Source organism: Mobula birostris, unplaced genomic scaffold (genome assembly GCF_030028105.1).
Source record: "Mobula birostris isolate sMobBir1 unplaced genomic scaffold, sMobBir1.hap1 H_1, whole genome shotgun sequence".
NCBI lineage: Eukaryota > Metazoa > Chordata > Chondrichthyes > Myliobatiformes > Myliobatidae > Mobula > Mobula birostris.
In genome coordinates this window covers 891,621-909,368 of record NW_027274040.1, presented here as the reverse complement: position 1 = coordinate 909,368, position 17,748 = coordinate 891,621, and the positions used below count along the sequence as shown (strand labels likewise).

At 46.6% G+C, this 17,748-nt stretch overlaps 1 protein-coding gene across 1 annotated transcript in view; it reads left to right on the top strand.

Annotated features, from left to right (window-relative positions):
- The window catches only part of LOC140192260 (uncharacterized), a 72,354-nt gene that overhangs the window by 50,075 nt on the left and 4,531 nt on the right, over positions 1 to 17,748 (top strand). The window contains exons 8-11 of the mRNA XM_072249935.1: positions 343 to 524; positions 6,909 to 7,077; positions 9,463 to 9,636; positions 15,875 to 16,327. Of these exons, the coding sequence (XP_072106036.1) occupies positions 343 to 524; positions 6,909 to 7,077; positions 9,463 to 9,636; positions 15,875 to 16,327 (978 nt within the window). The remainder of the gene's footprint in view (positions 1 to 342; positions 525 to 6,908; positions 7,078 to 9,462; positions 9,637 to 15,874; positions 16,328 to 17,748) is intronic.

Here is a 17,748-nt window from a genome sequence, read left to right as displayed (position 1 = left end):
GAGGTTGTAGATTTCTTCTCCAAGTCTGCCACTTTACATTATAAATAGCTGCTTGTCTGAGAGTGGTCCCGGGTTAGCCGGTCGTTAGCTGAAACTCCTTGCGTCCACATTCAATTGCTCTGATTAGATAATCCCAGAGCTGGAATCGAAGAGTTTACAAAATGGAGGGTGTGCAAGGACAGTCTCACAAAATGGCCACCTCCACCTCCTTTCAGCATGTGGCAAGAACAAAGACAGTTTGTTTGCCTACTTGCACTGCCCTTGATTCATTTGAATTCACTGATTTGTAGACTGTTGTTCTTTTTGGCCAACACTATTAATTTTTAATTATTAACGTTGCAGGTTAAGCATTCCCTGAGCTCTGTGATGGACTCCAAGCTTGATCAAGAGGTGAAGGAGGATCTTCTTTATGATACACTCTGCATGATTAACCTTGCAGCTTGTGGCCGGCAGAAAGACATGGCGGAAGAGAGGCCGCGAAAGAAAGAACAGCTGCCTAAGATCTGGTGGTCGCGGGAGTACAGGTGACTGCCACGTTGGGCAACGATAATTAATGAATATTCCTGCTCTCAAATTCAGCTGCACACACAAAGTGCTGGAGGAACTCAGCAGGCCAGGCAGCACCCATTTAGAACGGAGATGACGAGAAGTTTCTTTTGCTAGAGGGTGGTGAATCTGTGGAATTGATCGCCACAGATGGGAGTGGAGGCCAAGTCATCGGGTATATTTAAGGCAGAGGTTGATAGATCCTTGATTAGTCAGGGCATGAGGGGTTATGGGGAGAAGGCAGGAGTTTGAGGCTGAGATGGGAAGGGGTCAGTCGTGATCAAATGGCAAAGCAGCTCCGATGGGCCAAATGGCCTAATTCTGCTCCTCTTAAGGAAATGAACAAACAGTCGCCATTTGGGGCCGAGACCCTTCTTCAGGACTGGAAGGAATAAAAAGGTGTGGGGAGGGAGGGGAAGGAGGATAGCTGGAATGTGATAGGTAAAGCCAGGTGGGTGGGAAAGGTGAAGGGTTGGAGAGGAAGGAATCTGATAGGAGAGGAGAGTGGACCGTGGGAGAAAGGGAAGGAGGAGGAGTGCAAACAAGAGACCTCATGCCATCTCAAAAGATTTTTTCCCCTCAGGCAGTTCATCTGATCAACCATCCTAGTTACTCCCCCCCGACCCCTAACCCCCTCTAACTATTACCCTGTCACTGCACTGAACTGTAAACACTATAAACCACATTTTGATACGCTGTCTACCTTGTAAATCCATGCTGGTATTTATATATTTATGCATATTATATTCCATATCCAAACTTTAACCTCTGGCTTATCTTTGTCTACTTCCTTATTCTTTAATGGAGAGTCTTCGCCAGAAACATTGACTGTTTATTCCTTTCCGTAGATACGGCCTGACCTGCTGAGTTCCTCCAGCATTTTGTGTCTGTTACTTTGGATTTCCAGCACCTGCGGAATCTCTTTTCTTTATTCTGTATAATTGTTGTACATTGTTAGATTTTGTTGCCTGTCATGCCCTGACCAACACCACGCAGTGAATTCCAAATACGTGCAAACTTACCTGGTGCATAAAGTTGATCCTCGATCTTAATCTTGGCCTCTCCTATCCTTTTATAAAAGCTTCCCCTCCAAAGTATCGCTGCTATTCCCTGCACATTTTGAAGTTCCACATTTTCCCACTGCTCAGGCATAGCTGCCGAGCGCCTCTGTGCCATCCGCCACCAGCGTGACATTCTGGTGGCCAAAGATTTTAATTCTGATTCCCATTCCCACGTGTCGGTCCACGGCCTCCTCATGCCAAGGTGAGTCCACCCTCAGGGTGGAGGAGTAACACCTTATATTGTGTCTGGGTAGCCTCCAACGTGACAGTATGAATATCGATTTCTCCTTCTGGAAAACAAATTTCAACCCCCCCCCCCCCCGCAACCTTCACTATTCCTTCCTCCATTCTTCTCACGTGCCTACTACATCCTTCTGTGTCCCCTGCTCCTTCCCTTTCTCCTGTTGTCCACTCTGCTCTCCTATCAGATTCTTTCCTCTCCTGCCCTTGACCTTTCCCAGCCACCTGGCTTCACCTATCACCTCCCAGCTATCCTCCTTCTCCCCCCCTCACCTTCTTATTCAGGCATCTTCCCCTTCCTTTCCAATCCCGATGAATGGTCTCAGCCCGAAATGTCAACTGTCTATTCCCTTCCACAGATGCTGCCTGACTTGCAGTCCTCCAGCATTTTGGATTTCCAGCAACTGCAGACTTTCTTGTGTCAGAAGTTCCTGCTGCTGCTTAGAGCTGCAACAAAGGGGAAAGGAGGTGGATTCAGCAGGCAGGCAGAGGTGGAGTGAGGGCTGTGGGCTAGACTGCGCTCCAGAGGACTAGAACATATCACCAAGGAAGTAATGCTGAGGCTTTATGAGGCACTGGTCAGACCGCACTTGGAGTATTGTGAGCAGTTCTGGGTGACGGGGCGGAGATACGTTTCTACCAAAGGAGGTGCAAGGTGCCCCTTCCCCCCTCTAGCCTGCAGGTCACCCTTGGACAAGATGTAGCAGCTGGTTAGCCCCCTGATCAGGGAGTAGGTGGTGGATAGTCGTATGAGCAGCCGGTGCAGATCGCAAGTCCTGAGTATGTGAGCACTGACGCCAGGCAGACAATCTCTGATGAGTATTGATAATGACTGGGGTCACCCGTCTTTTAAAGACACTGGCCCAGAAGAAGGCAATGGCAGACCACTTCTGTAGATAACTTTGCCAAGAGCAATCAATAGACAATAGACAATAGGTGCAGGAGTAGGCCATTCAGCCCTTCGAGCCAGCACCGCCATTCACTGTGATCATGGCTGGTCATTCACAATCAGTACCCTGTTCCTGCCTTCTCCCCATATCCCTTGACTCCGCTATCATTAAGAGCTCTATCTAGCTCTTTCTTGAAAGCATCCAGGGAATTGGCCTCCACTGCCTTCTGAGGCAGAGCATTCCACAGATCCACAACTCTCTGGGTGAAAAAGTTTATCCTCAACTCCATTCTACGTGGCCTACCCATTATTGTCAAATTGTGGCCTCTGGTTCTGGACTCCCCCAACATCGGGAACATGTTTCCTGCCTCTAGCGTGTCCAATCCCTTAATAACCTTGTATGTTTCAATCAGATCCCCTCTCATCCTTCTAAATTTCAGTGTATACAAGCCCAGTCGCTCCAATCTTTCACCATATGACAGTCCCGCCATCCTGGGAATTAACCGCATGAACCTCGACTGCACTCCCTCAATAGCAAGAATGTCCTTCCTCAAATTTGGAGACCAAAACTGTACACAATACTTCAGTTGTGGTCTGACCAGGGCCCTGTACAATTGCAGAAGGACCTCTTTGCTTCTATACTCAACTCAACTCCCCTTGTTACGCCATTAGCTTTCTTCACTGCCTGCTGTACCTGCATGCTTACTTTCAGTGACTGATGAATAGGGACACCAAGATCTTGTTGTACTTCCCTTTTCCTAACTTGACACCATTCAAATAGTAATCTGCCTTCCTGTTCTTGCCACCAAAGTGGATAACCTCACATTTATCCACATTAAACTGCATCTGCCCACACACCCAACCTGTCCAAGTCATCCTGCATTATCTCAACATCCTCCGCACATTTCACACTGCCACCCAGCTTTGTGTCATCTGCAAATTTGCTAATGTTACTTTTAATCCCTTCATCTAAATCATTAATGTATATTGTAATTAGCTGCGGACCCAGCACCGAGCCTTGTGGTACCCCACTAGTCACCGCCTGCCATTCTGAAAGGGACCCATTAATCCCTACTCTTTGTTTCCTGTCTGCCAACCAATTTTCTATCCCTGTCAGTACCCTACCCCCAATACCATGTGCTCTAATTTTGCCTGCTAATCTCCTATGTGGGACCTTATCAAAGGCTTTCTGAAAGTCCAGGTACACTGGCTCTCCCTTGTCCATTTTCATAGTTACATCCTCAAAAAATTCCAGAAGATTAGTCAAGCATGATTTCCCCTTTGTAAATCCATGCTGACTCGGATCTATCCTGTCACTGCTATCCAAATGTGCCGCTATTTCATCCTTTATAATGGACTCCAGCATCTTTCCTACCACTGATGTCAGGCTAACTGGTCTATTATTCCCTGTTTTCTCTCTCCCTCCTTTCTTAAAGAGTGGAATAACATTAACTACCCTCCAGTCCTCAGGAACTGATCCTGAATCTATAGAACATTGGAAAATGATTACCAATCCATCCAAGATTTCTAGAGCCACCTCAAGTACCCTGGGGTACAGACCATCAGGCCCTGGGGATTTACCATCCTTCAGTCCCATCAGTCTATCCAATACCATTTTCTGCCTAATGTGAATCTCCTTCAGTTCCTCCGTTACCCTAGGTCCTCCGGCCACTATTACATCTGGGAGATTGTTTGTGTCTTCCCCAGTGAAGACAGATCCAAAGTACCTGTTCGACTTGTCTGCCATTTCCTTGTTCCCCATAATAAATTCACCCGTTTCTGTCTTCAAGGGCCCAACTTTGGTCTTAACTAATTTTTTCCTCTTCACATACCTAAAGAAGCTTTTATTATCACCCTTTCTATTCTTGGCTAGCTTGCCTTCGTATCTTATCTTTTTTCCCCATATTGCCTTTTAAGTTATCCTCTGTTGCCCTTTAAAAGTCTCTCAATCCTCTGGCTTCCCGCTCATCTTTGCTATGTTATACTACTTCTCTTTTATTTTTATACTATGCTTGACTTCCCTTGTCATCCCTGGTCGTCCCTTACTCCCCTTAGAATCTTTCTTCCTCTTTGGAATGAACTGATCCTGCACCTTCCCAGAAGTACCTGCCATTGTTGTTCCACTGTCATCCCTGCTAGGGTATCTTTCCAGTCAACTTTGGCCAGCTCCTCCCTCATGGCTCCATAGTCCCCTTTGTTCAACTGCAATACTGACACTTCGATTTTCCCTTCTCCCTCTCAAATTGTATTTGAAAACTTAGCATATTATGGTCACTACCTCCTAATGGCTTCTTTACCTCGAGTTCCCTTATCAAATCGGGTTCATTACACAACTCTAAATCCAGAATTGCCTTCTCCCTGTTAGGTTCCAGTACAAGCTACCCTCAGAATCCATCTCAGAGGCACTCCACAAACTCCCTTTCTTGGGGTCTGGACCAACCTGATTTTCCCAGTCTACCTGCATGTTGAAATTCCCCATAACAACCGTAGCATTACCTTTGCGACATGCCAATTTTAACTCTTGATTCAACTTGCACCCTATATCCAGGCTACTGTTTGGGGCCCTGTAGATAACTCCCATTAAGGTCTTTTTGCCCTTAAATTTCTCAGTTCTATCCATACTGACTCTACATCTCCTGATTCTGTGTCGCCCCTTGCAAGGAACTGAATTTCATTCCTCACCAACAGAGCCACCCCACCCCCTCTGCCCACCTGTCTGTTCTTTCGATAGGACGTATACCCTTGAATATTTATTTCCCAGCCCTGGTCCTTTTGCAGCCATGCCTCTGTTATTCCTACAACATCATATTTGCCAATTTCCAACTGAGCCTCAAGCTCATCCACTTTATTTCTTATACTCCGTGCAAGGATATATAATACTTTTAATGCATTACAGTACTCCCCTCAGCTTTCACATCGATTCCGATTGCACTTGGCCGTACTCTCCGATCCCTTCCTGAGCTTTCTGCCCCGTTAATTCTGTTGTCTTTCTTAACTTTCCTTATTCTCTCTTTCCCTTTAACTCCATCCTTATATTTCCTCTCCTCCCCCCCACTATTTAGTTTAAACACACCAGTGTAGCAGGGGCAAACCTGCCTGCCAGAATGCTGCTCCCCGCCTGTTAAGGTGCAACCCGTCCCTTTTGTACAATTCATCCTTGCCCCAAAACAGATCCCAGTGGTCTATGAATCTAAATCCCTGCTTCCCATGGGGCCATGGCCCAATCATGGCCGTGGGACCAAGATCGCCCATGTCATACAACACAGCACATAATGATGATGTCATATGACCCAGCACATAATGATAGGAACATAGAAACATACAGCTCAATACAGGCCCTTTGGCTCACAGAGCTGTGCCGAACATGTCCTTACTTTAAACATTACCTCGGGTTACCCATAGTCCTCCATTTTTCTAAGCTCCATGTACCTATTCAGGAGTCTTTTAAAAGACCCTATCATATCCGCCTCCACCACCGTTGCCGGCAGCCCATTCCATGCACTCACCACCCTCTGTGTAAAAAAACTTACCCCGACATCTCCTCTGTATCTGCTTCCAAGCACCTTAAAACTGTGCCCTCTCGTGCTAACCATTTCAGCCCTTTAACATCAAAAAAAGATGGACTGGCATTGGAGAAAGTCCAGAGGAGATTCAAAAGAATGATCCTGGGAATGAAAGGGTTAAGTTTTGAGGAGCGTTTGATTGTTCTGGGCCTGTACTTGCTGGAGTTTAGAAAAATGTGGGAGGATCACATTGAAATCTATCAAATATTGAAAGGCCTAGGCAGAGTGGATGTAGAAAGGCCGTTTCTTTCTGTACGGGAATCTAAAACCAGAGGACACAGCCTGAGAATACAAGAATGTCTTTTTTGAACAGAGACAAGGAGGGATTTCTACAGCCGGGGGTGGTGAATCTGTGGAAATAATTGCAGAACATGGCTGTGGAGGCCAAGTCATTGGGTAAGAGGAGATTGATAGGTTCTTGTTTAGTAAGGGGGGAGTCAAAAGTTATGGAGAGAAGGCTGGAGAAGGAAAATATCTCAGCCGTGATGGAATTCTGGAGCAGGCTCGATGGGCTGAATGGCCTCATTTTGCTCCTGTGTTTTCTGGTCTTATGTCAAGAGATCGATTTTCAAAGGAATAACTGACACCTCCTCTTTGCTTTCCTATTAGAGCTGACGAGACACGAAACAACCAGGCTACCTGGGTGGAACAGGTGGAAAAGTACGAAGACGAAAACATGGGGAACTTCAAAAGGATCTACCCGAGCTCCACTTCAGAGAAATACGAGAAGTTCTTGGAAACGGTTGACTCCAAGGCTCGGGAAGAATATGTCAGGCAGGTTTACACTGCCTCTCCCAGTCCTGCCCCCTCCCTCCCTCCCTCTCCAGTATCCCACAGCCACCCAGTGTCCCATCACCTGTCAAACGGTGAAAGGCCTCGAAAGAGTGGATGTGGGAGATGCTTCCTATGGAGGGAGAGTCTCGGACCAGGGAACACAACCTCAGAACAGAGGCGGACGAGTGTCCTCTTAGAAAGGAGGAGAGGAGGAATTTCTTTAGCCAGAGAGTGGTGAATCCGTGGAATTTGCTCCACAGGTGCCTGTGGAGGCCAAGTCATTGGGTATATTTAAAGCAGATGCTGATAGATTCTTGATTGGTCAGGGCATGAAGCGATAAGGGGAGAAGGTAGGAGATTGCGGCTGAGAGGGAAAATGGATCAGCCATGTTGAAATGGCAGAGCAGACTTGATGGGCCAAATGGCCTAATTCTGATCTGCATCATATGGTCTTAACCACATTCTCTACTACCCCTCTATAATCCCTCCCCAATCCTTTCACCCCCTTTCTAATCCCACACCACTTCCCCACTACCCACAACACAATTGTTCGCATTCTGGTTGCCTCATGATTGGAAAGGTGCAGAGGAGGTTTCCCAGGATGCTGCCCAGATCAGAGAGCATGTCTTTATGGGAATGGGTGAACGAGTTAGGGCTTTTCTTTTTGGAGCGAAGGAGGGTGAGAGGTGACTTGACGAAGGAGATGAAAAAGGCATAGATCAAATGGGCAGTCAGAGACTTTTTCCCAGGTTGGAAGTGGCTAATGGGGAAGGGGGGCATCATTTTAAGGTAATTGGAGGAAAGTATAGGGGGGACGTCAGAGGTAAATTCTTCACACAGAGAGTAGTGAGTGCATGGAACACCCTGCCAGGGGTGGTGGTAGAGGCAGATACATTAGGGACATTAAAGAGACTGTTAGATGGGCACATGGATGATAGAAGAATGGAGCGCTCTGTGGAAGGGAAAGGTTAAATTGACCTTAAAGTAGGTTAAAGATTAGCACCACATCGTGGGGTGAAGGGCCTGTACTGTGCTGTCAGGTTCTATGTTCTCTCCCTCCACAGCTATATATTCTTACCATCATTAAGGACCCCCACCACCCAGGACATGCCCTCTTCTCATTGCTACCATCAGGGAGGAGGTACAGGAGCCTGAAGACCCACAGTCAACGATTCAGGAACAGCTTCTTCCCCTGTGCCACCGGATTTCAGAATGGACATTGAGCGCAGGAACACCATCTCACTGTTTCTTGCAGTCTTTTTGCACTACTCATTCAGTTTAATTTTTAATATGTTTCCTATTGCAACTTACAGTGTTTTTATGTCGCAAGTTTCACAACATCTTTCCCAATATATGTCAATGATGTGAAACCTGATTCTGATCAAGTGTGGTGATTCATCACTCGTGATACGGAACAGAATCAGAATTTGGTTCATATCACTGGGGTACATGGTGAAACTTGTTGTTAATTGGTAGCAGTACAATGTAATACATAATAATCAAAACTATGAATTACTGTGTATATATATATATATATATATATATATATATATATAGCAGTTAAATTAATTAAGTAGTCAAAAAGAGGGGGAGCAAAGTAGTGAGCTCGTGTCCATTCAGAAACCTGATGGCTGAGGGGAAGGAGCTGTTCCTGAATTGTTGAGTTTGTGCCTTCAGGCTCCTGTACCTCCCCGCTGATGGTTGCAGTGAGAAGAGGGCATGCCCTGGGCGATGGGGGTCCTTGATGGTGGAGGCTGTCTTTTTGAGGCATCGCTCCTTGAAGGTGCCCTGGATGCTGGGGAGGTTAGTGCTCATGATGGAGCTGACTGAGTTCACAACTTCCTGTAGCTCCTTTCGGTCCTGTGCAGTGCCCACTCCCCCACCATACCAGATGGTGATGCAGCCGATTAGAATGCTCTCCATGGTATATCTGTAGAGATTTGCAAGTGTCTTTGCAGACATACTAAATCACCTCAGCCTCCTCATGATATGTAGCTGATGTTGTGCCTTCTTTGTAACTGCATCGATATCCTCAGAGATGTTGACACCCAGGAACATGAAATTGCTCACTCTCTCCACTTCTGATCCCTCTGAGAGGACTGATGTGTGTTCCCTCGTCTTACCCTTTGAGGTCTGCAATCAGTTCTTTGGTCTTACTGACGTTGAGTGCAAGGTCAGGTACACTTCCCATTCCTATGTCAAAGAGCACCCCACCCCCCTCACTGTTAGACTGATGGGTGATTCTTGCCCCTGGTACTGCTCCCTCTGGAACAGCCGAGTGTTCTGTCCCTACTGGGCATAAGGTTGGAACATTGAAGGGGTGGGAGAGGGTATTGTTCATATTGGTACAATGGCTTGGTATTGAAAATCTCGCTATCTCTCCAGGCAGATACGCAGGGAAATTCAGCAGAGGCAGGAGCAGAAGGAAATGCTCCTCAAAGAACTGGGGTTCCCTGAAGAGAACCTGCAAGAAGAGTCCCAGTTGCAGAAGAATCCGACCCTGTTGATCTTGGTGAAGCCAAAGTCACCAGAAGGACTGCAGACGTCATCATCCTCCACTCCTGTAAGAGTTTCTCTTGGTTGACGTGCTAAGTCGCCTTAGGTGGGACTAATGATTTAATCTCCGAGATGTAGATGATTTCAGCTGAGCTGACATCTTGTAGATTATTTACAGCTCAGCTCAAAGCAACCTCTCAGCTAAGTCAAGATTGGGAATTAAATATCCAAGGATATCAGGTTATACGGTATGATAGGCAGGAAGGTAAGGGAGGTGGGGTAGCGCTCTAAGGATGAGATCAGTGTGACAGTGAGAGACGATATAAGATCTAAGGAGCAGAATGTTGAGTCCACCTAGGTAGAGATTAGGAACAGTAAGGGAAAAAAAAATCACTGGTGGGAGTTGTCGATCAGCCCCCAAATAATAACATTACAGTGGCACAGGCAATAAACAGATATCTCAGGCACGGAAGAATAGAACAGCAGTTATCATGGGAGACTAACTTGCACATAGATTGGGTGAATCAAGTTGGTCGAGACAGTCTTGTGGAGGACTTCATAGAACGCATAAATGATGGCTTTCTTGAACAGCGTGTTACTTAACCTACAAGAGAATGTGTTGTCTTAGATCTGGTCCTTTGCAATGAGAAAGGTAAAATTAGTGATCTTGTGGTTAGGGATCCTCTTGGAAAGAGTGATCACAGTATGACTGAGTTTCCCATACAAATGGAGGGTGCAAAAGTAGTCTGGGAACACAGGCTATATGGTGGGACTATTGAGGAGCAGTGGAAGACTTTCAAAGAGATTTTTCACGGTGCTCAACAAAAGTATATTCCAGTTAAAAGCAAGGACAATAAGGGTGGGGAGAGCCAGTCTTGGATAACTAAGGAAATTAAAGAAGGTGTTAAACTAAAAGCGTGTGAATAGAAAGCCTCCAAGAGTAGTGGGAAACTGGAAGACTGGGAAAATTTCAAAAAGCAACAAAGACCCATCAAGCAACTAATAAAGAAAGGGAATAAGGAAAGAAAATAAACTAAAATTCTCTGGACTGTGGGCAGGTTCTGGTGGATGAGGAGACGGCGAATGTCACGCCACTGTTCAAAAAATGATGTAGGCAAAAGCAGGTAACTACAGGTCAGTTAGTTTAACATCTGTAGTTGGGAAAATGCTTGAAGCTATCATTAAAGAAGAGACAGCAAGACATCTGGCAAGAAATGGATCCATCAGGCAGATGCAGCATGGATTCAGCAAAGGCAGATCCTGTTTGACAAACTTACTGGAGTTCTTTCAGGATATAACAAGTGCAGTGGATAGAGGGGAACAGATGGACATTATTTACTTGGATCTCTGGAAGGTGTTTGATGAGGTGCTGCATAAAAGACTTAGCCATAAGATAAGGATGCAAAGAGTTGGGGTGATGTATTAGCATGGATACAGGATTGGTTAACTGAAAGAAAGCAGAGTTGGGATATATGGGTGTTACTCTGGTTGGCAATCAGTGGTGAGCGGTGGTGCCATATGGGTCGGTGCTGGGCCTGCAACTGTTCACGATATATATTAACGATCTCGAAGAGGGAATCGAGTGTAGTGTATCGCTTAAGTTTGCTGATGATACCAAATTGAGTGGAAAAGTAAATTGTGCAGAAGATACAGAGAGGTACGTATAGATAGGTTAGGTGAGTGGGCAAGGCTCTGGCAGATGGAGTACAATGTTGGTAAGTGCGAGGTCATCCACTTTGGAAGGAAAAATGGAAGAGCAGATTATTATTTAAATGGTAAAAATTTCCAGCATACTGCTGTGCTGAGAGACTTGGGAGTACTTGTGCATGAATCACGAAAGGTTGGTTTGCAGGTGCAGCAGGCTATCACGAAAGCAAGTAGAATACAGTATTGCCCTTCATTACTAGAGGGACTGAATTGAAGAGCAGGAAGGTTATGCTGCAACTGTACAGGGTACTGGTGAGGCTGCACCTGGAGTACTACATGCAGTTCTGGTCTCCATACTTGAGGAAGGATATACTGGCTTTGGAGGCAGTTTGATGGTCAGGTTGGGATTGGTGCGGGGAGAGTAGAGGGCAGTGCATTCAGTGGAGGAGTGAAGGAGTGATGAAGTCGATGTCCCGTCAGCAATTCAAGATGAAAAGATCCAGAGCAGGCAGAGAACCAGAGCGGGGAGTCCAAGGAGAGGAGGAGGTGATTGAGGGTAATTTCAGAGATGTGAGAGCGGATCTTTTACACAGAGAGTGGTGGGTGCCTGTGGTGGTGGCTGAGATAGATACATTGGAGATTTTTAAGAGACGTTTAGATAGGCACATGAATGTGAGAAAGATGGGAGGATATGGACATTGTGCAGGCAGGAGAGATGAGTTTAGTTAGCTATTTGATTACTAATTTAATTGGTCTGGCACAACATTGAGGACCGAAGGGCCTGTTCCTGTACTATACTGTTGTATGTTCTATTAAAGGACTCCTGCCCTCAGCTGCAGGGATATCTTTGAATGAACGTCTGAGGGTCACGCCAGTGGGTCTTTTCACTGCTTTAGCCTTCATCCCAAGTGGGGCTTTGGTTCGGAGGTTGGGAACGTGAGCTGGCTTTCAAGTTAGCAACCAAACCTGTTGGCAGATGTTTGCCCTGGCCAGACAGCTTGGTGTCAGCGTGAGCGAGAGAGAGAGAGAGAGGATTCCAGTCTTTCTGCATGTAAAGATGTAATGCTGAGGCTTTATAAGGCAGTAGTGAGGCCTCACCTGGAGTCTTGTGTGCATTTTTGGGCCCCTGATCTCAGAAAGGATGGACTGATATTGGATGTTTGAATAGGCAGTTCAGGCAATGCATCACCAAGTGATTAGATAGGGCGTCAAAGGTTAAAGGGAAAATGGGTTTGAGAGGGAAATGCATCAGCCATGATGAAACAGCGGAGCAGACTCGATAGGCTGAAAGGCCTAACTCTGCTCCAATGTCTTAAGTTCTTCCGGTCTTTCATATGGAGACAGTTCTCCAGTCCGCTGAAGGAGACTTTAGTGAGCTAGACCTGGAGGTTCTGCATTGGTCGGAATGGGCCATGGATGTTGTGTCCTAGCTGTCTACATGATGTGCAAGCCAGGGAAGTGCAACACAGAGAGCAAGTTGTTGCCTACACAGCAGGCTAGCTCTCTCTATGCAGCTGATGAATGCAAAGGAATGGCAGAGATCGACAGTTTGGCATCAGCCCAAAGCGACTGGTTTTAAGGCGTCAGTAACCCACCTAGGTGCCTTCTCCTGTCAGTAGAAACGGTTCCGCCAGTCTTAGTAGCTCAGCCAGACGTGAAGGCCAGGAGCTGGACTTGGTTGTCAGAAGCCTGCCCTGCCATGCAATGTGATCATGTCTGCTCTATGCTGACTACAATTCTTCTTTTCCTGTACTGGTTTACGTATTAATAAACAGCCAGTAGGTGGAGATTGTGTCTCTCTCAGCCTTTGGCAGTCCATCAGGGTCAAGCATATTTTGCTTCCAACCCACGACACACACACCAAGTGCTGGAGGAACTCAGCAGGTCAGGCAGCAACTCCGGTGAGGAATACAGTCGATGTTTCAAACCGAGACCCCCTCATCAGGACTGGAAAGGAACTGGGAAGAAGCCAGAATGAGACTGGGAGGTGGTGGGAGCGTGGAGGGAAGGAGTACAAGCTGGCAGGTGCTAGGTGAGACCAGGTAAGGGGGGAGATGGATAAAGTTAGAAGCTGGAAGGGTTTAGGTCAGGGGTTCCCAATATCATAAAACCACAAGATATGGGAGCAGAATTAGGCCATTAGTCTGCTCTGCATTTCATCATGGCTGATCCATTTTCCCTCTCAGCCCCAATCTCCTGCCTTCTCCCTTTATCCCTTCATACCTTGACCGACCTCTGCCTTAAATATACAAAATTACTCGGCCTTCACAGCTGACTGTGGCAATAAATGCCACAGATTCACCACTCTCTGGCTAAAGAACTTTCTTCTCATTTTCCTATTCATCTCTAAAAGGACACCTCGCTATTATGAGTTTGTCCTCTGGTCTTAGCCTCCCTACCATAAGAAACATCCTCTTCACATTCACTCTGAGACCCCTTGCTTAATTGTACTGGTCCATGGCAAGTAAAATGTTGGGAACCCCTGGTATAGGTGGAAGAGTTAAAGGACTGAAGGAGGAGGAATCTGATGGGAGAGGAGAGTGGACCATGGGAGAAGGGGAATTAGGAAGGGAAGAGGGTGAAGATGGGAAGGTCTTCATTGAGTTCACAACATCCAATCTGCTCTGGTACCACATATTTATGTGGGCTGTCCTGCTGAGACTCTGGACAATGTTGGCCCCTCCAGGACATTGATAGTTGGATCTTAAACAACTGTTGGGTCATTGAATATCAGGGGTAAGCAGTTAGGTGCCTTCTTGCTGGAGATATCATTACCTGATGTACTGGTGGCATGATAACTTGGCTTCCTGGTGTCTGGCTATAACACTGAAGAGTCCCAAGCCTACTGTCTCCCCTGTACCACTGCGACCTTTCTTACCTGTCTGCTGTAGTAGTGAAATCTGCCCCAAAACCTTGTAAATTATAATTCTTTGAGGACAAAGAAACCTGGCTGTGGGAAACAAGCTTCGATTGTGTAGAGCTTTTCATTGATGGCATGAACTTCTATTTTTCCAACTACCGGTAATTTTTTCCCTCCTGCTTCCAATTCCCCATTCTGGCCTCTTTTCCACATCTCCCTATCACCTCCCCTGGTACCCCTCCTCCTTCCCTTTCTCCTGTGGTCCACTGTCCTCTCCGATCAGATTCCTCCTTCTCCAGTCCTTTTACCTTTTCCACCTATCACCTTCCAGCTTCTTACTTCATCCCGCTCCCCCACCCACCTAGCTGCACACATAATCTTCCAGCCTGTCCTCCTTCCCTTCTCCCCACCTTTTTTATTCTGGCTTCTTCCCCCTTCCCTTTCCAGTCCTGATGTAGGGTCTTGGCCCAGAAACGTCAACTGTTTATTCATTTCCATAGATGCTGACTGACTTGCTGAGTTCCTCCAGTATTTTGTGTGTAGAATTCCATTTGCCTTTGCCATTATCTACATTACTCACAGCTAACGTCTGTGACCCCCCCCCCCAGCTCGCTCTGTACAGTAGCATTCTGTGATGTTGCTCTCTCTCTCTCTCTCTCTCTCTCTCTCTCTCTCGCTCTCTCTCTCGGATATTTTACTTTCTTACTCCTTTCACCATCATCATTATGTGTCATGCCATATGATATGGGCAATCATGGTCTTTGGCACTGTGGGCAATGGCAAACCTCTTCTGGGCCAGTGTCTTTACAAGACGGGTGACCCTAGCCATTATCAATACTCTTCAGAGACTGTCTGCCTGGCATCAGTGGTCGTATAACCAGGACTTGTGATATGCACCGGCCGTTCGTACAACCAACCACCACCTGCTTCCATGGTTTCATGTGACGCTGATCGGGAGGGCTAAGCAGGTGCTATTCCTTGCCCAAGGGTGACCTGCAGACTAGTGGAGGGAAGGATCACCTTACACCTCCTTTGGTAGAGATGTATCCCCACACCACCACCCAGCTACACCTTTAACCACACATAGTCCAGCTCCCCTGTGGCGTTTACTCTTCAGGGGAATATCTAAAATAACTCACACAAAATGCTGGAGGAACTCAGTAGGCCAGGCTACAGTGAATTCTAAATCACAACTGTCTATGTTAAAAAGAAATTACTTCATTGCCCCTCTGACCCAGGCCTAGGCTGATTCCAGACTGAACAAGAGGCCTGAGCAGAAATCCGGGAACTGGAATCTCAGTAGCCAAAGTGAAGAGATTTATGGCAACTTAAGAATTATCCTCAATCTCTTTCCTCCAGTTATTGACCCTCCTGCCGCTGAAAGCAGTTTCTCTTGACCCACCCTCCATTATTTGGTTGCCTCTAATAAATCTGCCTTTCTCACCTGTCTCAAAGGGCAGTAGCACTGGGGCTTCTCACATCTCACCACATTAAATGGTCCCCTCTCCCTGGGCCAGCTGCTCACTGACCTGTTCGGTATCAGGAATGGCATTGTTAGTGTCATGTTATTCTATAATATCATGGAAATAACTCTTTGACTACATCGTGTTCTTGTCACTGGTACCATTGTCAAAGATTCTTCTGCATGCCTCTCTGAGTCTTTGAGGCGAAACTGAATGGTATTCTGAGCGTCACAAGTTCAGGAAGTTCATCTGACACTGACTGCCAAGATTGTTTTTTACTGAGTGTTTTAAAATGCCAGCTGTTTTCAAAGTTGTTTTTCTTCTGTATTCTTCAGACCAGCCAAGTGCTAGGAATTGTCTCCAGCCCAAGCCAGCGAGCAGGCGGCTGGGAGGAGAAGAACGTGGGCCACAGCTGTGAATTCTCTCCAGGCAGAGCAGATGTTGAGCCAGAGCTGGTTTCTGAACAGAAGGCTGATGGCACAGAACACTGCTCGCTGCTCCAGAACCAATCCCAAGCAGAGCAGAAAGAACCAGGCCAGAAGCAGGAGCAGACAGAGGTTCCATCGGAGATCCCTGCTGAAGCACAAGAGGGAAATGCTGTGAGTGAGGCAGTGAACCAACCGGAGGCCAATGGTCAAAAGTTCCAACAGCAGGCCCAAGTCCTGGACCAACAAGAGGCCGAAGACGGGGATCAGCAGCAGGTTCAAGATCTGGTCCCACTGGAGCCCCAAGCTCTGAAAGAGGCCAAAGACCTGGCGCAGCAGGAGTCACCATACCCACCTCTACTGGTAATGTTGCAGCCCTAACAAAACCCTAGTTAGACTACGCTTGGGAGTATTGTGTTCAGTTCCAGTCACCTCATTACAGGAAGGATGTGGAAGCTTTAGGTAAGGTGCAGAGGAGATTTACCAGGATGCTGCCTGAACTGGAGGGCATGTCTCGTGAAGATAGGTTTAGCCAGCTGAGGCTTTTCTGTTTGGAGCAAAGAAGGATGAGGGGTGACTTGATGGAAGTGTATAAGATGATAAGAAGCACAGATCAATTGGACAGCCAGAGTTTTATTCCCAGGCAGAAATGGCAAATGCCAGGAAGCATAATTTCAAGGCGATAGGAGGGAAATATCGAGGGATGATAGAGGCAGAGAGTAGTGGGTGCATGGAACACCCTGTCATGGGTGGTGCTAAAGGCAGATACATTAGGGGCATTCAGGAAATGCTTAGATGGGCACATGACGATGGAAAAATAGAGGGTTAAGTAGGAGAGAAGGGTTACAATGATCTTAAAGTAGGTTAAAAGTTGGTACAACATCGTGGGTGGAAGGACTGCACTGTGCTGTGGTGTTCGATGATCTATGTTCTCAATCACACATAGGCAAATTGAGAATTTGAATTGACCAAGGCCTGGGTCAACAGGAAGCCCAAGTCATAGTCACAGAGCTATCGGTCCCTTTGCCCTCATGCCAGCCACGATTACAGGGACTTGAAGACCTGAGTTATAGGAGAAGGCTGAACTGTTTGGGACTTCATTCCCCGGGGCGTAGGAGGTGGAGGGGAGACTTGATTGAGGTATACAAAATGATGAGAAGTATCCATAGTGTAAAGGCAGGCAGGCTTTTCCCACTGAGGTTGGGTGGCACTGAACTGGAGGTCATAGGTTAAGGGTGAAAGGTGAGTGTTCAAGGGGAACCTGAGGGGAATCTTCTTCACTCAGAGTGTGGAATGAGCTGCCAGCGGAAGTGGTAAATTGTGGTTAGATTGCAATATTGAAGAGAAGTTTGGATGGGTCCATAGATGGGAGGGTAGGGATAGCTACAGTCCAGGTGCTGGACGACAGGACTCGGCAGATTAATAAATTGGCACGGCCTGGATGTGCTGAAAGGCCTATTTATGAACTAAATGACCCATTGGCTGCTAATCTGTACTCAAATACTCTACCATTGAGCTTATAAAATTCATTTTAAAATGACAAAATTTTAGAAAATACTAGAAACTGGAGCAGCCTTCATGCATTTTTTGGCCTCTGTAAAACCATAAGACATAGGAGCAGAATTAGGCCATTTGGCCCATTGAGTCTGCTCTGCCATTCCATTGTGGCTGATTTACTATCTCTCTCAACCCTGTTCTCCTGCCTTCTCCCCATATCATTTGACGCCCTGACTAATCAAGAACCTGCCAACCTTCGGTTTAAATATACCCAATGACCTGGCCTC